This window comes from Hypanus sabinus, chromosome 23, assembly GCF_030144855.1.
Source record: "Hypanus sabinus isolate sHypSab1 chromosome 23, sHypSab1.hap1, whole genome shotgun sequence".
In the NCBI taxonomy this organism is placed as follows: domain Eukaryota; kingdom Metazoa; phylum Chordata; class Chondrichthyes; order Myliobatiformes; family Dasyatidae; genus Hypanus; species Hypanus sabinus.
The window spans coordinates 49,760,390-49,782,797 of NC_082728.1; the positions used below are offsets into that span (position 1 = coordinate 49,760,390).

A 22,408-nucleotide genomic window follows, 5' to 3' on the forward strand; every position below is an offset into this window, starting at 1 on the left:
GATATTAAATTGACCATCTTCTCTCCATACTGAAAGTCAACAATGTGCATTTGCAACATTTTTCGATGTCAAAAACCAGATCCGAATGTTTAATACACTGTGCTAAAGCAAATAAGCTTATTGTCAATCATTTTGTGAAAACTTTCAGAAATGGAAAACACTTCAAATCACATTTGCCAGCACTTTTAAGAAAAAAGTGACAAATTGTGTGCTTCATACAACATTTCATTGCACATTGGTAAATTTGGAAAGCCCCATACAATTTAAGAAGAACTGATTCTGCCAGCAGTAGGAGAAGTTCTGAGTATGGTTTTGTGTAAGTTACCAGATCAAATAATTAAAGTGATTCCTCTCAGGGACAATTCTGTTCAAAGATGAATAGATGAATTCTGAGAATGTAGAAGACACATTGTGGGACATACTTAGGACAACAGAGTTTGCTGTGCAGTTCGATGAGTCTACTTTGTCAGGCCACAGATCTTTGCTTCTTGGTTATGTTTGCTTCTTAGGATGAAGGCATGGTTCAAGAGTTGCTATTTGCAAGGGGACTAGAAACAGATGAGAAGGAAAGTCAATATTCTGCGTTGTTGACCAATTTTTCAAACAGAAGGACATTTCATTCAGCAACATCCTTGCTTGTCCAACAGATGTGGCACCATTATTGACAGGAATCATTGTAGGATTATTACTTCCTTGAAAAAAGCTGTACCTAACATATTAACCATTCACTGCATAATTCACAAACATTGTCATTAAAAAACCTTACTAATCAGCTGCACAAATCATTAAATACTGTTATCACAGCAGTAAATAAAATCATGTCCCACATTGTCAATTCATGACTACTTTGAGATTTTGAGAGCTTTGTATTGAGAATAATGAAGTTTGAACACTAGGTATTGCACACAAAAGTCAGACAACTGTCAAAAGGACACTGCTTGAGATGCATTTATATGCTTTATAAAACTTTGGTAAAATTCGTTGAAGACTCAAATGTGTCATTCAGTAATCAATTCAAGAGTATTAGACAAGACATTACTTATTTGTCAGAATGATTTACAAAGTTTAATGAAATCAATGTTCAATTGTAAGGAAATGATGTGAATCTTATCAAAGTCTGTCATGTGAACAGAGTCACTGGAGAGAAGTACTGGTAGATATAGTCTCTTTATTCAACAAAATGAGACCCCTTTCATAAAAGACCTGCTTGACCCAATGCTACATGACATTTTATGTGTTACAGATCAAAGGACAATTCCATATTTACAATGCATCCACGATGCTTCCTTTGAACTACACACAATCTTCACACCCCCTGCTTCGAAACCACACGAGAAACACCTAAATGCATTTTAATCAGCATTGTCTGGTCTTCCCATGAACTGTGATTCATGGCTTTTAGGAACCCATTATTCAGAGCTGCAGATACATTTTAAATTTAGTCTACAGTCTATATTCAGATTTGGTGTCTTAAGTTAGTTGCTGAAGTTATTTGCTGTATGTCCTAACCCTAAAAATGCTCTATTAGTCCCACCTCTTGGCTATCCAAAGAAATTGTACCAGGAAAGGTCAACCTTAAGGAGGACCTACTCAAATAGGGCAGCAAAAATGTCCTGCCTTGGGATTCCCCCTAATTACTTTATGTACATCTACATTTACCCTATCACCTCTAATGGCTACCTACAAGGTGCTAAGCAGAGAGGTTGGTTCAGAAATTCAACAACAGTCTTTAAAATTGCAAATTCATTCAAAAGCCTGTTCCCTTGATCCTTGCTGGCCAATTGCAGTTTAATCACAGTCTTTGTCTTTACCCCTTCATTCTCTGGTTGCTAAAACACTCTCTTTCCAGGGAGCTAGCAAGGTAAATGCATCAGGCTCATGGACCCTCTCATCAATGTATGGGAAAGGGTTGGGGTGGTCTCTATTTGAATGACAGCAAGGATCTCTCCCTCATGGCAAACCCTTTCAAATTGTCCAGTCAATCACTGGCCCAACCACTGAAAGGGCCCAGCTCATTTGTATTCACTGCCCATTCAGGCTGGGGTGACTGCCTTCAGATGCTGCGTGCAATTTCTTCCCTTTCTCAGTCTGCCATGCCATCAAAGTTGTGGTACTTGATGTCTCTGCTGTAACTTGGATCCCTTTTCATCTATTTTTCCTAATAAATTTTCTATTCCATGCTATACAACTAATCAACTAACTTCAGCAACCAGCCTTCAGTCAGCTGTATAACTTGGCTCAGCCAGAAAGGGAGGCAATGGAGGCTTACATAAATGTATCTCTTGCATAGAAACGTAGAAAATAGGTGCAGGAGTAGGCCATTTGGCCCTTCGAGCCTGCACCGCCATTCAGTATGATCATGGCTGATCATCCAACTCAGAACCCTGTACCTGCTTTCTCTCCATACCCCCGATCCCTTTAGCCACAAGGGCCATATCTAACTTCCTTTTAAATATAGCCAATGAACTGGCCTCAACTGTTTACTGTGGCAGAGAATTCCACAGATTCACCACTCTCTGTGTGAAGAAGTTTTTCCTCATCTCGGTCCTAAAAGGCTTCCCCTTTATCCTTAAACTGTGACCCCTCATTCTGGACTTCCCCAACATCGGAAACAATCTTCCTTCATCTAGCCTGTCCAATCCCTTTAGAATTTTATACGTTTCAATAAGATTCCCCCTCAATCTTCTAAATTCCAGTGAGTATAAGCCTAGTCGATCCAGTCTTTCTTCAAATGAAAGTCCTGCCATCCCAGGAATCAATCTGGTGAACCTTCTCTGTACTCCCTCTATGGCAAGAATATCTTTCTTCAGATTAGGGGACCAAAACTGCACACAATATTCTAGGTGCGGTCTCACCAAGGCCTTGTACAACTGCAGCAGAACCTCCCTACTCCTGTACTCAAATCCTTTTGCTATGAATGCCAACATACCATTTGCCTTTTTCACCACCTGCTGTACCTGCATGCCCACCTTCAATGACTGGTGTACAATGACACCCAGGTCTCATTGCATCTCCCCTTTTCCTAATCGGCCACAGTTCAGATAATAATCTGTTTTCCTGTTCTTGCAACCAAGGTGGATAACCTCACATTTATCCACATTAAATTGCATCTGCCATGAATTTGCCCACTCACCTAACCTACCCAAGTCACTCTGTATCCCCTTAGCAACCTCCTCATAGCTAACACCACCGCCCAGCTTCGTGTCATCCGCAAACTTGGAGATGCTGCATTTAATTCCCTCGTCTAAATCATTAATATATATTGTAAACAACTGGGGTCCCAGTACTGAGCCCTGTGGTACGCCACTAGTCACTGCCTGCCATTCTGAAAAGGTCCCATTTACTCCCACTCTTTGCTTCCTGTCTGCCAACCAATTCTCTATCCACATTAATACCATACCCCCAATACTGTGTGCTTTAAGTTTGCACACTAATCTCCTGTGTGGGACCTTGTCAAAAGCCTTTTGAAAATCTAAATATACCACATCCACTGGCTCTCCCCTATCCACTCTACTAGTTACATCTTCAAAAAATTCTATAAGATTCGTCAGACATGATTTTCCTTTCACAAATCCATGCTGACTTTGTCCGATGATTTCACCTCTTTCCAAATGTGTTGTTATCACATCTTTGATAACTGACTAGCATTTTCCCCACCACTGATGACAGACTAACCGGTCTATACTTCCCCGGTTTCTCTCTCCCTCCTTTTTTAAAAAGTGGGGTTACATTAGCCACCCTCCAATCCTCAGGAACTAATCCAGAATCTAAGGAGTTTTGAAAAATTATCACTAATACATCCACTATTTCTTGGGCTACTTCCTTAAGCACTCTGGGATATAGACCATCTGGCCCTGGGGATTTATCTGCCTTTAATCCCTTCAGTTTACCTAACACCACTTCCCTACAAACATGTATTTCCCTCAGTTCCTCCATCTCACTAGACCCTAGGTCCCTTACTATTTCCGGAAGATTATTTATGTCCTCCTTAGTGAAGACAGAACCAAAGTAGTTATTCAATTGGTCTGCCATGTCTTTGTTCCCTATGATCAATTCACCTGTTTCTGACTGTAAAGGACCTACATTTGTCTTGACCAATCTTTTTCTTTTCATGTATCTATAAAAGCTTTTACAGTCAGTTTTTATGTTCCCTGCCAGCTTTCTCTCATAATCTTTTTTCCCTTTCCTAATTAAGCCCTTTGTTTTCCTCTGCTGGTCTCTGAATTTCTCCCAGTCCTCAGGTGTGCCACTTTTTTTTGCTAATTTATATGTTTCTTCTTTGGATTTGATACTATCCCTAACTTCCCTTGTCAGCCACAGGCGTACTACCTTCCCTGGTTTATTCTTTTGCCAAACTGGAATGAACAACTGTTGTAGTTCATCCATGCGATCTTTAAATGCTTGCCATTGCATATTCACCGTCAACCCTTTAAGTATCATTTGCCAGTCTATCTTAGCTAATTCAGGTCTCATACCTTCAAAGTTACCCTTCATTAAGTTCAGAACCTTTGTTTCTGAATTAACTATGTCACTCTCCATCTTAATGAAGAATTCCACCATATTATGGTCACTCTTACCCAAGGGGCCTCGCACGACAAGATTGCTAACTAACCCTTCCTCATTGCTCAATACCCAATCTAGAATGGCCTACTCTCTAGTTGGTTCCTCAACATGTTGGTTCAGAAAACCATATTACATACATTCCAAGAAATCCTCTTCCTCAGCACCCTTACCAATTTGGTTCACCCGATCTATATGTAGATTGAAGTCACCCATTATAACTACTGTTCCTTTATTGCACGCATTTCTAATTTCCTGTTTTATTTATTTTTTTATTTATTAAATTTTAGAAAATTACAAGAATAAAAGAGATGATGAAATAGTGAGAAAAATAATATTAACCCTCCCCCCCCCCCTAACCCTTGTCTAAAGAAAGAAAAAAAAGAAGAGAAAGATTGCCTGGATATCGGAGGATCCCCACATGCTCCATGGAGTTCAAAATAATTTTAATATTTATTTTTACTTTCCCCAATTACTTTATAATTTTATCTTCAAAGGATCTATGTATTTAATCCTATCTTTTGTAAGTATGGGAGCCAAATTTTCAAAAATATATCATATTCATTTCTTAGATTGTATGTAATTTTTTCAAGTGGAATACAACTATGTATTTCATTATTCCAACAATCCATAGTTAAATATAAATCAGATTTCCAAGTAACTGCGATAACTTTTTTGGCTACTGCCAATGCAATTTTTATAAATTTTTTCTGATACTTATTCAATTTAAGTTTCAGTATTGTCCCTTCAATGTCTCCTAATAAAAATAATACTGGACTATGTGGGAGTTGTACTCCAGTAATTTGTTCCAATAAAAGTCTTAGATTTATCCAAAATGGTTGAATTTTAAAACAAGACCAAGTAGAATGTAAAAAAGTACCAATTTCTTGATTACATCAAAAACATTGGTCAGACATATTTGAATTTAATCTATTTATTTTCTGTGGTGTTATATATAATTGATGTAAAAAAATTATATTGTATTAATCTAAGTCGAACATTTATTGTATTTCTCATACTATCAGAACATAATCTTGACCAGTTTTTTCCATCAATTTTAACATTCAAATCGGTTTCCCATTTTTGTCTTGATTTATGAATTCCTGATTTAATTGTCTGATTTTGAATCAAATTATACATACAAGATGTAATTTTTTTAATTTTTCCATTTTGAATTAATATTTCTATTTCACTAGGTTTTGGCATCAACATTGTTTGTCCCAGCTTTTCTCGTAAATAAGCCTTTAATTGAAAATAACAGAAAAGAGTGTTATTTGATATTTTATATTTATTTTTTAATTGATCAAATGACATCAATATACCTCCTTCAAAACAATCACCTATATATTTAATCACCTTTTGGAACCAATTATGTAAAAGTTTATTATCCATTGTAAAAGGAATAAGTCTATTTTGAATTAAAGTTCTTTTTGCTAATAAAGATTTCTTGATCTCATCATCCATATTTACCTTATTCCATAAATCAATCAAGTGTCTTAATATAGGAGATTCTTTTTTTTCCCATATCCATTTGGATTCCCATTTATATATAAAATCTTCTGGTATGTTTTCTCCCATCTTATCTAATTCTATTCTAATCCATGCCAGTTTTTCTTCATCAAAAAAAGACACAATAAATCTAAGTTGATTTGCTTTATAATAATTCTTAAAATTTGGAAGTTGTAACCCTCCTATATCAAATTTACATGTCAATTCTTCCAATGATATTCTTAACATCTTTCCTTTCCAAAGAAATTTCCTTACATATTTATTCAGTTCTTGAAAAAACTTCTGAGGTAATTGTATTGGTAAAGTTTGGAGAATAAATATTGCAATCTAGGAAATATATTCATATTTACAGCATTAACTCTACCTATTAATGTTATTGGTAACATCATCCATTTATCAAGATCCTCTTTTTTTTTTAATAATGGCAAATAATTTTGTTTATATAAATTTTTTACATCATTATCAACTCTAATACCTAAATATTTTATCCCATTTATTGACCATCGAAATTGAGTTACTAATCGACATTGATTATAATTTCCTTTGGTAAGGGGTAAAATTTCACTTTTATCCCAATTTACTTTATACCCTGATGCTTTCCTATATTCTTCCAATCTAAAAGATAATCTTTGCAAAGATTGCAATGGGTTTGTTAAATAAATCAAAACATCATCAGCAAATAAATTAATCATCTATTCTTCTTGATTAACTCTAAAGCCCCCAATGTCTGAATCTGTTCTAATTAATTCAGCTAATGGTTCTATTGCCAATACAAATAAAGCAGGTGATAATGGGCAGCCTTGTCTAGTTGACCTCTTTAAGCAAAATGGTGTTGAAATCTGACCATTTGTAACTACTTTAGCTTGAGGATTAGTATTTAAGGTTTTAATCCATTGTATAAAAGATTTTCCTAACTCATATTTTTCCAATACCTTAAATAAAAAATCCCATTCCAATCTATCAAATGCTTTTTCTGCATCCAAGCAACTGCCACACTCATTTTCTCTCTTTTTTGTGTCAAGTGAATTATACTAAGTAACGGGGTTATATTATCCATTGATTGTTTTTAATAAAACCTGTTTGATCCATATGTATTAATTTTGGTAAATACTTAGATGTTCTATTAGATAAAAATTTTGCTATTATTTTATAATCTGTATTCAACAAAGAAATAGGCCTATATGATGTTGGTTTTAAAGGATCTCTATCTTTTTTTGGCAATACTGTTATGATCGCTGTTAAAAAAGATTGTGGGAGTTTATGCATTCTTTCCACTTTGTATATTAATTCCATAAAAGGAAGAATTAATAAATCTTTAAATTTTTTATAAAATTCAGGAGGAAAACCATCTTCTCCTGGGGATTTATTACCCTGAAGTGATCCTAAAGCTTCTTCAACCTCTTCTAATGTAAAGGGCATATCTAATCCTTTCTGGTCTTCCAAATTTTAATTTTGGAAGGGTTATTTGTGATAAAAATTTATCTATCTCAGCAATCTTATTTTGTGATTCTGATTGATATAATTCAGTATAAAATTTTTTTAAAGTTTCATTAATTTCAAAAGGTTTATAAGTAACGTTATTTACACTTGTTCTAATTGCATTTATTGTTTTAGAAGCCTGTTCTGTTTTCAACTGCCAAGCAAGAATTTTATGTGATCTTTCACCTAATTCATAATAATTCTGTTTAGTTCTCATAATTACTTTTTCTGTACGATATGTCTGGAGTGTATTATATTGTAGTTTTTTATTAACAAGTTGTCTTCGTTTTTCTTCTGTCATATATCTTTGAGATACTTTTTCTAACTTTATGATATCTTTTTCCAATTGATCTATTTCTGCCATGTATTCCTTCTTAATTTTAGATGTATAACTTATAAACTGACCCCTTAAATATGCTTTTATCGCTTCCCATAATACAATTTTATCCTCAACTGAATGTAAATTTGTATCCAAAAAAATTGAACCTGTTTTTTCATAAAATCACAAAAATCTTGACGTTTTAATAAAATTGAATTAAATCTCCACCTATAAATCGATTCCTCCTTATCCATCATTATCATTGTCATTATCAAGGGGGAATGATCTGACAGCATTCTTGCTTTATATTCCACACTTTTCACTCTATCTTGAATATTTTTGATAATAAAAAAAATCAATCCCTGAGTAAGTTTTATGTCTATTTGAATAAAATGAATAATCTCTTTCTCTTGGATTAATTTTTCTCCATATATCAATCAGGTTTAAGTCTTTCATTAATGATAAAGTTAGTTTTATTACTTTTGATTTTGTAGCAACTTTAGTTGACCTATCCAAAACTGGATCTAAACAAATATTAAAATCTCCACCTATTAATATTTTATCATGTGCATCAGCCAAGTTCAAAAAAACTTCTTGTATGAATTTTGCATCATTTTTATTTGGTGCATAAATGTTCATAAAAGTCCATAATTCTGAAAAAAATTGACAATGTATAATCACATATCTCCCCACAGAATCAATTATTACATTTTGTATTTTAATTGGTAAAGATTTATTAACCAAAATTGCAACTCCTCTTGATTTTGAATTAAATGAAGCTGCAATGACATTTCCAACCCAATCCATCTTTAATTTCTTATGTTCTGTTTCTGTTAAATGTGTTTCTTGTAAAAGAGCTGTATCTCCTTTCATTTTTTTTAATATATGTTAAATCTCTTTTTCTTTTCACAGGTCCATTAATTCCATTAACATTAAGACTTTAAAAATTAAGTAAATTAATCATTCATAATACCTTGGGAACTCTTTAAAATTCTCCATGTTGCTATGAGTTTCTTCCCAACCATCCAGGCAAAAAAGAAGAAAAATAGAAGAAAGATAACTAATATATAAGAAAAAAAACAAAGTACCCCCCTACTAATGTTGCGAATAAAAAAAACACATTACCCCCCCCCCATTTTACGCGTCATGGTAATCGCCATGATTGTACATGTGAAACTCGCAGCCATTGATCAGGAGCTCCTCCAGCTCCCCCGCAAAAATAAAAAAAAAGAAAATATATTAGTGAAGAAAAGAAAGAAAATAATTAATGTCTCTACTCCCAATTAATACTCAACTATTTTTTTATATAAATGTTCGTCAAGTCCAACCTTGTTTCAGTCTTCATCATTAGTCCATTTCATTTCTATAATTCTTTACCTCTCTTCATGGACATCAGGTAATTCTTGTACAAATTTCTCCGTTTTCCGGTAGTCAATGAAAAATCTTCTTTCTTCGTTATCCAGGAAAATTATCAGTTTTGCTGGGTAACAATAAAAATTTATAGCCCTTTTCCCATAAAGATTTTTTTTTATAGACAATAGGTGCAGAAGTAGACCATTTGGCCCCTCGAGTCTGCACCGCCATTCTGAGATCATGGCTGATCATTCACTACCAATACCCAGTCCCTGCCTTGTCCCCATATCCCTTGATTCCCCTATCCATCAGATATCTATCTAGCTCCTTCTTGAAAGCATCCAGAGAATTGGCCTCCACCATCTTCTGAGGCAGTGCATTCCACACCTCCACAACTCTCTGGGAGAAGAAGCTCTTCCTCAACTCTGTTTTAAATAACTGACCTCTTATTCTCAATCCATGCCCTCTGGTACTGGACTCTCCCAACATCTGGAACATATTTCCTGCCTCAATCCTATCAAATCCTTTAATTATCTTAAACGTTTCGATCAGATCCCCTCTCAATCTCCTCAATTCCAGCGTATACAAGCCCAATCTCTCCAATCTCTCTGCGTAAGACAGCCCTGCCATCCCAGGAATCAACCTAGTGAATCTACGCTGTACTTCCTCAATTGCCAGAATGTCCTTCCTTAAACCTGGAGACCAAAACTGTACACAATATTCCAGGTGTGGTCTCACTAGGGCCCTGTACAAATGCAAAAGGACATCCTTGCTCTTGTACTCAATTCCCCTTGTAACAAAGGCCAACATTCCATTTGCCCTCTTCACTGCCTGTTGCACTTGCTCATTCACCTTCATTGACTGGTGAACTAGGACTCCTAGGTCTCTTTGCATTTCTCCCTTACCTAACTCTACACCGTTCAGACAATACTCTACCCTCTTGCTCCTGCTTCCAAAGTGGATATCTTCACATTTATTCACATTGAATGACATCTGCCAAGTATCTGCCCACTCACCCAGCCTATCCAAGTCTCCCTGTATTCTCCTAACGTCCTCTTCGCATGTCACACTGCCACCCAGTTTAGTATCGTCAGCAAACTTGCTGATATAGTTTTCAATGCCCTCATCTAAATCGTTGACATAAATCGTAAAGAGCTGTGGTCCCAATACAGAGCCCCGTGGTACCCCACTAGTCACCTCCAGCCAGTCCGAGAAACACCCATTCACTGCTACCCTTTGCTTTCTATCTGCCAACCAGTTTTCTATCCGTTGAAACCCTGCCCCCAATGCCATGAGCTCTGATTTTACTCACCAATCTCCTATGTGGCACCTTATCGAATGCCTTCTGAAAATCTAGGTACACAACATCCACTGGCTTACCCTCGTCTAACATCCTTGTTACACCCTCAAAAAACTCCAACAGATTAGTCAAGCATGATTTGCCCTTGGTAAAACCACGCTGGCTCGGCCTAATCCTATTTCTGCCATCAAGATGTGCCACTATTTCGTCCTTAATAATGGACTCAAGCATCTTCCCCACGACTGACGTTAGGCTATAGTTCTCCGTTTTCTCCTTCCCTCCCTTCTTGAAAAGTGGGATAACATTAGCCACTCTCCAATCTACAGGAACTGATCCTGAATCTAAGGAACATTGGAAAATGATTACCAATGCATCCGCAATTTCCTGAGCCACCTCTTTTAGAACCCTCGGATGCAGACCATCTGGACCCGGGGATTTATTAGCCTTCAGTCCTACCAGTCTACTCATCACAGTTTCTTTCCTAATGTCAATCTGTCTCAATTCCTCTGATATCTTATGACCCTGGCCCACCCATACATCTGGGAGATTGATTGTGTCCTCCCTGGTGAAGACAGATCTAAAGTACGCATTAAATTCTGTTGCCATTTCCCTGTTTCCCATAACAATTTCTCCCAATTCATTCTTCAAGGGGCCAACATTGTTCTTAACTATCTTCTTTCTCTTCACATAGCTAAAAAAGCTTTTGCTATCCCCTTTTATATTCCTGGCTAGACTGAGCTCATACCTGATTTTTTCTCTCCGTATTGCTTTTTTAGTTAAGATCTGCTGTTCCTTAAAACTTTCCCAATCATCTGTATTCCCACTCATCTTGGCCCTGTCATACTTCTTTTTCTTTAATGCTATACAATCTCTGACTTCCTTTGTCAACCACTGTGGCCCTTTCCCCCTCTTTGAATCCTTCCTTCTCATTGGAATGAACTGCTTTTGCATCTTTTGTATTATGCCCAAGAATATCTGCCACTGCTGATCCACTGTCTTTGCTGCCAGGGCATCCGCCCATTTAACTTCGGCCAGCTCTTCCCTCATGGCTCCGTAGTCTCCTTTATTTAATTGCAACACTGACACCTCTGATCTGCCCTTATCCCTCTCAAATTGTAGATAAAAACTTATCATGTTATGATCACTACTTCCTAATGGCTCCTTTACTTCAAGATCACTTATCAATTCCTGTTCATTACACATCACCAAGTCCAAAATAGCCTCGTTCCTGGTTGGCTCAAGCACAAGCTGTTCCAAAAATACATCCCTTAGACACTCTGCAAACTCCCTATCCTGGGGTCCAGCACCTAACTGATTCTCCCAGTTCACCTGCATGTTGAAATCTCCCATAACGACTGCATTACCTTTAGCACATGCCAATGTTAACACCCTAATCAACTTGTACCCAATATCCACGCTACTGTTTGGGGGCCTGTACACAACACCCATTAGGGTTTTTTTACCCTTACTGTTCCTCAGCTCAATCCACACAGACTCTATTTCCCCTGTTCCCAAGTCACCTCTTGCTAAGGACTGAATCTCATTCCTCACCAACAGGGCCACCCCACCCCCTCTTCCCATATTTCTGTCTCTACGATAGCACGTATACCCTGGTACACTCAATACCCAGGCCTGATCCCCTTGCAGCCATGTCTCCGTTATCCCAACAATATCGTAGTTCACTGGATTAAATTCTTTCCGCCTCTTCAGAAGATCGTAACTTATGTCTGGATAAAAAAAAACTCTTTTCCCTTCTATTGTCAATGGCCCATTTCTCTTTTTAGCACCTTGAGTAGCTGCCTTCAAGATCATTTCTTTATCTTGGTACCTTAAGTATTTAATCAAAATTGATCTTGGATTTTGATCTTGTTGTGGTCTTGGTCTTAAGGCTCTGTGTGCTCTTTCAATTTCAATTACTTGGCTTCCTTCTTTCATTTCCAAAATTTTTGGAATCCATTCTTGAAAGAATTTTATTGGATTTTCTCCCTCTGTACCTTGCATAAGACCAACAATTTTGATATTATTTCGTCTACTTGAATTTTCAAGCGCATCTATTTTTTCCAACATCCGTTTTCTTTCTATTGTCCAGGCAAGGTTATTGTTTTTCTTATTTTGTTTTTCCACCACATTGTCGAGTGTATTCTGCATCCTTCTTATAGCTTTTAATTCATTCATAATATATATCAGGATATCTTTTATGTCTCCTTTAATCTCCACTTTCTTTTCCTCGTCTTCTTCCTCTGAATTTCCCAAAGAGTCTGACTCTACTTCCGATTCACTTACAGTTTCACTTCCAGACGTAGTTGGGATTTGTAGTTTTGTTAATATCTGTTCATGCATACTTGTTTCTTCGCGCATGCGTTGTTCTTGCCGTTTCTTCTTAGAGACGGCGACATTGCTGCAACTTCCTGTCCCGCATCATCAGAAGTGCCATGCACTTCACCGGGAGGAAATCCAACTTGAGTCCGAGGCTTCGCCGATACGGTTAGGCCTTTTTCCTCGCTGATTTGTGCAGTCTGCAAAGTAGTAGTTTTCTTCTGTTTCGGTTTAGGAGCCATATCAAAAGATAATCCTGAGTTACTTATAAATAGTTTCTAGTAGATATTTGTTAACTCTTCTTCATTTAAACCCTATTTCATTACTTTTTACGAGGGAGCTGGATTCCCAACGTCTCGATCCTACGTCATCACGTGACGTCCCCCCAATTTCCTGTTTAATGCCATCCCCAACCTCACTACTATTGTTAGGTGGCCTGTACACAACTCCCACCAGTGTTTTCTGCCCCTTGGTGTTATGCAGCTCTACCCATATCGATTCCACATCCTCCAGGCTAATGTCCTTCCTTTCTATTGCGTGAATCTCCCCTCTAACCAGCAATGCTACCCCACCTCCTTTTCTTTCCTGTCTATCCCTCCTGAATATTGAATATCCTTGGATGTTGAGCTCCCATCCTTGGCCACCCTGGAGTCATGTCTCTGTGATCCCAACTATATCATATTCATTAATAACTATCTGCACATTCAATTCATCCACCTTGTTACGAATGCTCCTCGCATTGACACACAAAGCCTTCAGGCTTGTTTTTACAACGCTCTTAGCCCTTATACAATTATGTTGAAAAGTGGCTCTTTTTGCTTTTTGCCCTGGATTTGCCTGCCTGCCACTTTTACTTTTCACCTTACTACTTTTTGCTTCTACCCTCATTTTACATCCCTCTGTCTCTCTGCACTTGTTCCCATCCCCCTGCCACATTAGTTTAAAGCCTCCTGAACAGCAATAGCAAACGCTCCCCCTAGGACATTGGTTCCAGTCCTGTTTATACCGGTCCCACCTCCCCCAGAACTGGTTCCAATGTCCCAGAAATTTGAATCCCTCCCCCTGCACCATTTTTCAAGCCACGTACTCACCTGAAATATCCTCCTATTTCTATTCTGACTAGCACGTGGCACTGGTAGTAATCCAGTGATTATTACCTTTGTGGTCTTACTTTTTAGTTTATCTCCTAACTCCCTAAATTCACCTTGTAGGACCTCATCCTGTTTTTACCTATATCGTTGGTACCTATGTGCACCACGACCACTGGCTGTTCACTCTCCCATTCCAGAATGTCCTGCAGCCGCTCAGAGACATCCTTGACCCTTGCACCAGGGAGGCAACATACCATCCTGGAGTCTCGTTTGCGGCCGCAGAAACACCTATCTATTCCCCTTACAATCGAATCCCCTATCACTATAGATCTCCCACTCCTTTTCCTTCCCTCCTGTGCCGCAGAGCCACCCATGGTGCAATGAACTCGGCTGCTGCTGCCTTCCCCTGATGAGACATCTCCCCCAACAGTATCCAAAACAGTATATCTGTTTAGGAGGGAGATGACCTCAGGGGATTCCTGCACTACCTGCCTACTGCTACGCTGTCTAGTGACCACCCCTTCCCTTTCTGCCTGTGTAGCCTTTACTTGCGGTGTGGCCAACTCACTGAACGTGCTATTCACAACTTTCTCAGCATCGCGGATGCTCCAGTATGAATCCAATCGCAGCTCCAGATGCTCAATGCGGTCTGCCAGAAGCTGCAGTTGGACACACTTCCTGCACACATAGTCGTAAAGGACACTGGAAGTATCCCTGATTTCCCACATGCTGCAGGATGAACAAACCACAGGGCTAATCTCAGCTGACATGACCTACCCAATACTTGCCTCAACTTTTGAAACTTTCTCCTTTGAAAGAAACTTACCCGGCCTTACCTCACGTAGAGTGAAGCTCGTCCTCAGCCTCTTCTCGTCGAAATGCGGCAGGCATTATCCAGCCCTCATCCTCCCCTGTGGGCGCAGGTTTCTTATTTTTGGGGAATAAGGACAGCTCACTGCTCCCCTGCATTGATTACCAAGGCCTAAACAGCATAACTATTGTTACAAATGCAGCAGCAATGCATATGAAACTGAGACAGGTTTTAAAACAAATCCCGAGATTTATTAACCTCTGCTCAAAACTTTAAAAAGTAAACAAACGACTAACTTAACCGGAAGTTAACAGTTAGGCAGCAATATCTAACAAGCAGTCAAACTTAGAAACTGTCCTTAACGAGTTCTCATCCAAGCACAGATTTAAAGTGATAAATTCAAAAGTCCATGTGATTTATACAGTCATTAAGGAGAGCCTTCCCCCAAACAACGATTCCTTTGAAGTAACGTCAAATCTGCTGATCCTACAGCCGAGAGATGCCTTGTTCGAAGAATTCAGGAGGAAGTAAAAGGAACTGACCTTTTGACTGGAGGGTGGTCACTGTACAAACCTTCTTGATCTTGCAGGGATTTAACTCAAATGTGCATACCACAATTCCTGAACTAAGTCACAAAGGTCTATCATTCCCCAAAACGCTGAACAACAGTAACTTTATCCAATCGTTTGAACTTGGATAACTCCAGTAATGCCTTCACTCTCTGATACTGGACTGTGAGGGAAAAATAAACGTGCAACAAACAAAACCGGTGGAGCCTCCACACTTCCTACCGGCAACAACAACGTTGCACAAAAATAAAAATGAGAACTTTGTCACAGATAGTGGGCTTTGTTTAAATACCGTTCAGAACATGCCATCACTTGACATAACATCACCCCACGGTCATGAGACAATTACATCATACCATTGTCCTATGTTCAAACTGTGAGTATGTAACATCATAAAGAACAAATATCCACTGCCCCTTCTCAACTCTGATTTTGAACCACTTCACGGAGCCACCATCATCTCCAAGTTGGACCTACGAGTACCTATTATCTGGTCAGCATAAGGGAGGGAGATGAGTGGAAAACAGTGTTCAACACCCCTCTTGGTCACTTTGAATACCTGGTCATGCCATTCAGCCTCACCAATGCCCCCACCTGATGAATGATGTCCTTAGAGATTTTATTAACCGCTTTGTATTTGTTTATTTGGATGACATTTTAATCTTCTCCAGCAATCTTCAGGAACACACCCACAATGTCCGTCAAGTTCTGCAGAGGCTTTGGGAGAACAGATTGTTTGTAAAAGCCGAGAAGTGCGTATTTCATGTTCCTTCAGTCAGTTTTTTAGGATACATCATATAGAGCGGGCAAGTGAGGGCAGATCTGAAAAAATCTGGGTGGTGGCGGAGTGGCAACACCCACGACACTCGAGCAACTCCAGCGACTTCTGGGGTTTGCAAACTTTTATCGTCATTTCATCAGGGATTACAGCTGGGTGGCAGTGCCCCTTACTCGACTCACCTCTTGTAAGACCCCTTTTCACTGGGACCACGAAGTGGACGCAACCTTCTCGGAGATGAAGAGGTGTTTCACCTCCGCTCCCATCCTGGTCCAACCAGACCCCTCTTGTCAATTCATAGTGGAGGTAGATGCCTCCAACTCTGGGGTGGGAGTGGTCCTCTCCCAACATTCAGGCCCTGACCAAAAACTGCATCCCTGTGCCCTGAGGAGTGGAGGCACTGGCTGGAGGGAGCAGAACATCCATTTATCATCTGGACCGATCACAAGAACCTTGCATATATCCAAACTGCCAAACGTCTGAATTCTCAACAAGCCCATTGAGCATTATTTTTTGGTCGGTTCAGATTTACACTCACCTATCGTCTGGAGTCCAAGAACGGGAAGCCTGAAGCCCTCTCCCGTCAATACATTTCTGAGGAGGGCCTTCCCAACCCCGAGACCATCCTTCCACCATCCTGTGTAGTGGCTGCCCTCACCTGGGATATCAAAACCATTGTCAAAGAGGCCCAACAGACTCAACCAGACCCAGGTATCAGACCCAACCAGACCCAGGCAACAGACCCTCCAATCACCTCTTTGTGCCGGATTCCGTTCAATCTCAGGTTCTCCAGTGACATGTCTTGTTTCGCCTGCCATCCTGGGATCAATCAGACTCTGTCTCTCCTGAAGAGAAATTTCTGGTGATCCTCTGTGGACGCTGACACCTGTTCCTTTGTCTCTGCCTGTTCTGTTTGTGCCCGTGGAAAAGCCTCCCACCAACCACCTGCTGGATTGCTTCATCCCCTACCTGTTCCTAGCTGTCCTTGGTCTCACTTTGTGCTGGACTTCATTAAGGGACTACCCCCTTCACATGGGAACACTGCTGTACACACCGTGGTGGACTGCTTCTCCAAAGCTGTGCACTTCATAGCCCTTCCTAAACTCCCTACAGCTTGTGAAACAGCTGACCATCTCATCATCATGTCTTCTGCCTTCATGGGATTCCCTCAGACATCATTTCTGACCGGCACCCCCAATTTGTCTCTCAAGTTTGGAGATCCTTTTGTCAAGCCCTCAGTAAATCCGTCGTCTGGCTTTCATCCACAGACGAATAGGCAAACAGAACAAGTGAACCAGGATTTGGAAGCAGCACTGCACTGCAGAACAGCCAACAACCCGTCTGCCTGGAGCACCCATTTCGGTTGGGTAGACTCCCTGGTCAGCACTGCCATCAGAATGTCCCCCTTTGAATGCTCCCTCAGTTACCAACCCCTCTTTTCTCCACTTATGCAGATGACATTGCTGTGCCTTCTGTTCAGGCCCATCTTTGCTGGTACCGCAAGATCCAGAAAGACACACCCACGGCCCTGCACCATTCAGCTGATCACCATCGGATTCCTGCACTTGATTATCGGCCTGGGCAGAAGGTTTGGCTCTCTTCTAAAGACATCCCCTCAAGAACGAGCCCAAGAAACTCGTCGCCCGTTTCCTGGGACCATTCGAGATTGAGAATATTATCAACCCCTCAGCGGTCCAACTCAAACTATCCAAATCCAGGCACATCCATCCTACATTCCCAATTGAAGCCAGTATCTGTCAGTCCTTTATGCCCTCCTGCCGAACCCCCTCCACCTGCACAGATCGTTGACGACCACCCAGTGTACACTGTCTGGCGATTACCGTGCAGAGGCCTCCAATACCTGGTCAATTGGGAGGGATACAGCCCAGAAAAACTTTCCTGGATTCCATGCTGCTTCATCTTGGACCCTTCCCTCATCCAGGATTTCCATCAGGACAATCCAGACAAGCCTGGTGGATCACCTGAGACTCCCATTGAGGGGAGGTACTGTTATGGTTCCAGTCGTTTATTCCCTATCTTGCTCCTACTTTTCTTTGTTTATGCCATGGTCTCGATCGTTAATTTCCCAAATGCTTCCTATTCTCTTTGATGATGACACACCTGGTTTCCATCAAGAACTCAGTATAAGAACCCTGACATCACAACCACTAGTTGCCAGTTTGTTGGTCTAATTCTTGTGTGATTACTACATTTCTCAACCGCTTAGAACTATTTGTTCTAAGTTTAGTTCCAGTTTCAAGGTTTACCTATGAGACTCTGTCTCTCTGAGCCAAGGCTCCGTGCCAAGATCCCTCCGAGTAAGCATCCAAACTCAATCTTTGTGCCTGTGTGCTGCACTTGGGTTCGCTTCAGTCGCTCATTGTAACAGCAGCATCCTCACCATGACTTGGTCATCCGGCTGTGAAAGGACCAGCTCTCTCTGATCAGCAATGTGCTGCTGTTATTTTGTTTGGTTCTTCAGCACTTTACCCTGGTTACAGTGGTCCTTCACATCTCCATGTAATCTTATTAAATTGGCAGTTGTAGTTTCTTCCTGTACACTTGCAATTTCTGTTGCTACTTGTTCTTCCGCTTCCCTCCTCACACTGATGTCTGCCCACTTGTTCCCTTTCTGCTCCTAACTATCCTTTCTAATGGTCTTTACTTTAATCACTGCTACCTCTTTGTGCAGCCACCTCCTCTAACTGTGCTCGGCCCCTCCCCTTGGGTCCTCCTGACATGATTCCCACACATCGCCCTGTCTCTCCTCCCTGCTTGGGGCTGCTGTCCCTCTGGGGACCTTGTTAGCTGCTTTGCTGGTTACACATGTTCACTGTTCCCGTCTTGCCCATGTTACTTCTCCTTTTCCTGATCCTGCCTTATTCAGCGTGTCTATCCCCAGGATAGTACCTTCATTGTTTGGACACACCCAGAAACCTACAGGAAGCTGCACTCCCTCAATCTAAAGAACCTGGAGCTAACTTTTCTCTGCCCTCATTGTTTCATTTCCTGTACTGGTAATGTACATAGCTTTTCCATTCGCGGGCAAGGGTAGATCAGTTATCGATACTGATGACCCCTTGTCTGCTAACATGTCACATTGCTGGTCCCCTAATAATGATGACCACCGATGTCAACAGAGGCTGCCGTCAGCTGTTCATCTGACCTCACCAGCTCTGTAATTTGGTCAGCAGCCAAATCAGAAAGAGCAGGGGCTGCTCTGGGTTCTGCCTGCTTTGGTGAGTGATTCTCACACTTTGCTCTTTTTTCAGGACACTGCCTCCAACCATGGCCTGAGAAGCTGCAGCTGTAACAACCGTCTCCTTTGCACTCACACATCTATTCCAGCAGTTCCTTGCTACGTACCCCAGCTGCTGGCACACAAAGCAAGTTCTCTGTGATGTCACACCAACTACATTCACTACAGCCACTTTATGCCTTCCCCTCCCCCTCCTCTAGTCTATCTCCCTGGCCCATGATATTTTCACTGAGTAGGTCAATCCTGCCACTATCCCCTAAAACTTCCTAGTGGACTGAGCTCGGGCCTTTCTTCAGCATTTTCAGGAAGATTGGCTCATCCCTCCCTGGATTATCCAACCCTTGATATTCCTCATAGGCTTGATATTAATGTTCTGCATATTGCATGCTGGCTCTTCAGCTCTCTGAACCGCTAACATAATCATCCCCCAGTTACACTCATCTCCCCCCAGTCGCTGGCTCACTTCTGCTTTATTAAGTGATATCTCTCTTCATTATTGGCATTCCCGGTAGTTGCCCATGTACTATCCTGCACTCCCTGGGCCATACTGTCCCACATATCCTTCGCTTTTGACAACACGTCTATCTTTGGGGGTGGATCTAGTGAACTTCAACCATTTCCTCAAGCTTGCACCAGATTTCTGCATTTCCACAGGTGACCTTAAGTGAGGGCAGCTCTGCCAGAACGCTCTGCTTCTCCCCATGGGAGAAGGATAGTCGAAATCAGATTCAAGGTCTCACGTGGTTCATCAGGGTTCTCAATCTGACTTTGCTTGACCTCAGTAAGTGCTAGCCTGGCAGAAAATATGGATACACCCAGATTATGTATTGTATTGGTTCGTTGCAATACATAATATAAAAGAAAAAAATAATAACAATAAATAAGTAAATCAATTACAGTAAATGTATATTGAATAGACTTTTTTAAAAAACAGAAATACTGTATATTTTAAAAAAGTGAGGTAGTGTCCAAGGTAGTGCCCATTTAGGAATCAGATGGCGGAAGGAAAGAAGCTGTTCCTAAATTGCTGTGTGTGTGCCTTCAGGCTCCTGTACCTCCTACCTGATAGTAACAGTGAGAAAAGGGCATGCCCTGGGTGCTGGAGGTCCTTAATAATGGACGCTGCCTTTTTGAGACACTGTTCCCAGAATATGTCCTGGGTACTTTGTAGGCTTGTGCCCAAGGTGGAGCTGACTAGAGTTACAACTTCTGCAGCTTCTTTCAGTCTTGTGCAGTAGCCACCCACCCCCCCCCCCCCCCATACCAGACAGTGATGCAGCCTGTCAGAATGCTCTCCATGGTACATTTATATAAGTTTTATGTGTTTTCATTGACATGCCAAATCTCCTCAAACTCCTAACAAAGTATAGCCACTGTCTTACCTTCTTTATAACTACATCAGCATGTTGGGACCAGGTTAGATCCTCAGAGATCTTGACACCCAGGAACTTGAAACTGTTCACTCTCTCCACTTCTGATCCCTCTATGAGGATTGATATGTCTTCCTTCGCCTCACCCTTCCTGAAATCCACAATCAGCTCTTTCGTCTTACTGACGTTGAGTGCCAGGTTTTTGCTGTGTCACCACTCCACTAGTTGGCACATATCACTCCTGTATGCCCTCTCATAACCACCTGAGATTCTACCAACAATGGTTGTATCATCAGCAAATTTATAGATGGTATTTGAGCTATACTTAGCCACACAGTCATGTGTATAGAGAGAGTAGAGCAGTGAGCAAAGCACACATCCCTGAGGTGCGCCAGTGTTGATCATCAGTGAGGAGGATATGTTATTACCACTCTGCAATGATCGTGGTCTTCCAGTTAGCAAGTCGAGGATCCAATTGCAGAGGGAGGTACAGAGGCCCATGTTCCACAACTTCTTAATAAGGATTGTGGGAATAATGGTATTAAATGCTGAGTCGATGAACTGCATTCTGACATACGTGTTTGTGTTGTCCAGGTGGTCTAAAGCCATCTGGAGAGCCATTGAGATTGTGTTTGCCATTGACCTATTGTGGCAATAGGAAATTGCAATGGGTCCAGGTCCTTGCTGAGACAGGTGTTCAGTCTAGTCATGACCAACCTCTCATAGCATTTCATCACTTTCAATATGAGTGCTACCGGGCAATACCTGTGGCAAAGTATTGGTAGTTATGAAGCAGTCTCTATATTCAACAAAATAAGACACCACGGGCATCACATTGGGAGCCCTTTCATAAAAGGCCTGCTTAACCCAATGCTACATGACATTTTATGTGCTAAAAATCAAAGGACTATTGCATATTTACAATGCACCCACAATGCTTCTTTTGAACTACACACGAACTTCACACCTCCCACTTCACACCCACACCACAGACATCTAAATATATTTTAATCAGCATTGTCTGGTCTTCCCATGAACTGTGATTCATGGCTTTTAGGAACCCATTACTCAGCGCTGCAGCTACATTTTAAATGTAAGCTACAGTCTGTACTCAGATTTGAAGATTAGTGGCTGAAGTTGTTTGCTATATGTCCTAACCCCAAAAATGCTGTAACAGGTCAAATCAGTCATTTCCACATTTCCGTCCAAGTTAACCCTATTTAAGAGTAAGATTAGCCACCATTTCCAATTTCCAAGCTTCTCTTTGAGTTGGAAGAGAAAGAAAGAATACCAGATGATGAACTTCAAGTATACTGTGCCCACCTGGGTGAGATGCATAAAGCCAAATCAGATTGATTTCAGGATCTTCTCTCAATCCAAATTCCAGATTGGGTAACAAATCCATTCCTGAGCACTCATAATGAGGGATCAATAGGAAACGTGGAGGAAGAACTGATCTCACTGCAAAATGACCTTGAGCTGAAGCTGAGGTTCAAATAATCATATCAAGATTTTGGATTGCTGAAAGAAATCCCTGAAAGTTATCCTGCACTGTGGAAGAAGGTCAAAATGTTCTTTATTCCCTTTCCAACATCATATTTAGAAGAGCACCAATTCAGTGCAGTTGCCAGTTTCTTTCAGAGCAATAAAACAGACTGCAAATGTGGGGATCTGAGACTCCTGAGTGACATTCA

The 22,408-nt window shown here is 40.6% G+C and overlaps 1 protein-coding gene across 4 annotated transcripts in view; it reads right to left on the minus strand.

The window, feature by feature from the left end:
- Positions 1-9,002: 9,002 nt before the first annotated feature.
- Positions 9,003-22,408, minus strand: part of LOC132380183 (uncharacterized) — a 36,475-nt gene continuing 23,069 nt past the window's right edge. For 2 of the 4 annotated variants that reach the window (XM_059948865.1, XM_059948862.1), the window contains 2 exons: positions 14,764-16,930; positions 10,001-13,057 (listed from right to left, as the gene is read on the minus strand). In XM_059948865.1, coding sequence (XP_059804848.1) covers positions 10,464-12,878 — 2,415 coding nt within the window. In that variant the 5' untranslated portion in view covers positions 12,879-13,057; positions 14,764-16,930 and the 3' untranslated portion in view covers positions 10,001-10,463. Of the gene's footprint in view, positions 9,348-10,000; positions 13,058-14,763; positions 20,566-22,408 lie in introns of those variants that run through there. The other 2 variants (XR_009507692.1, XM_059948863.1) reach the window with 2 other exon arrangements.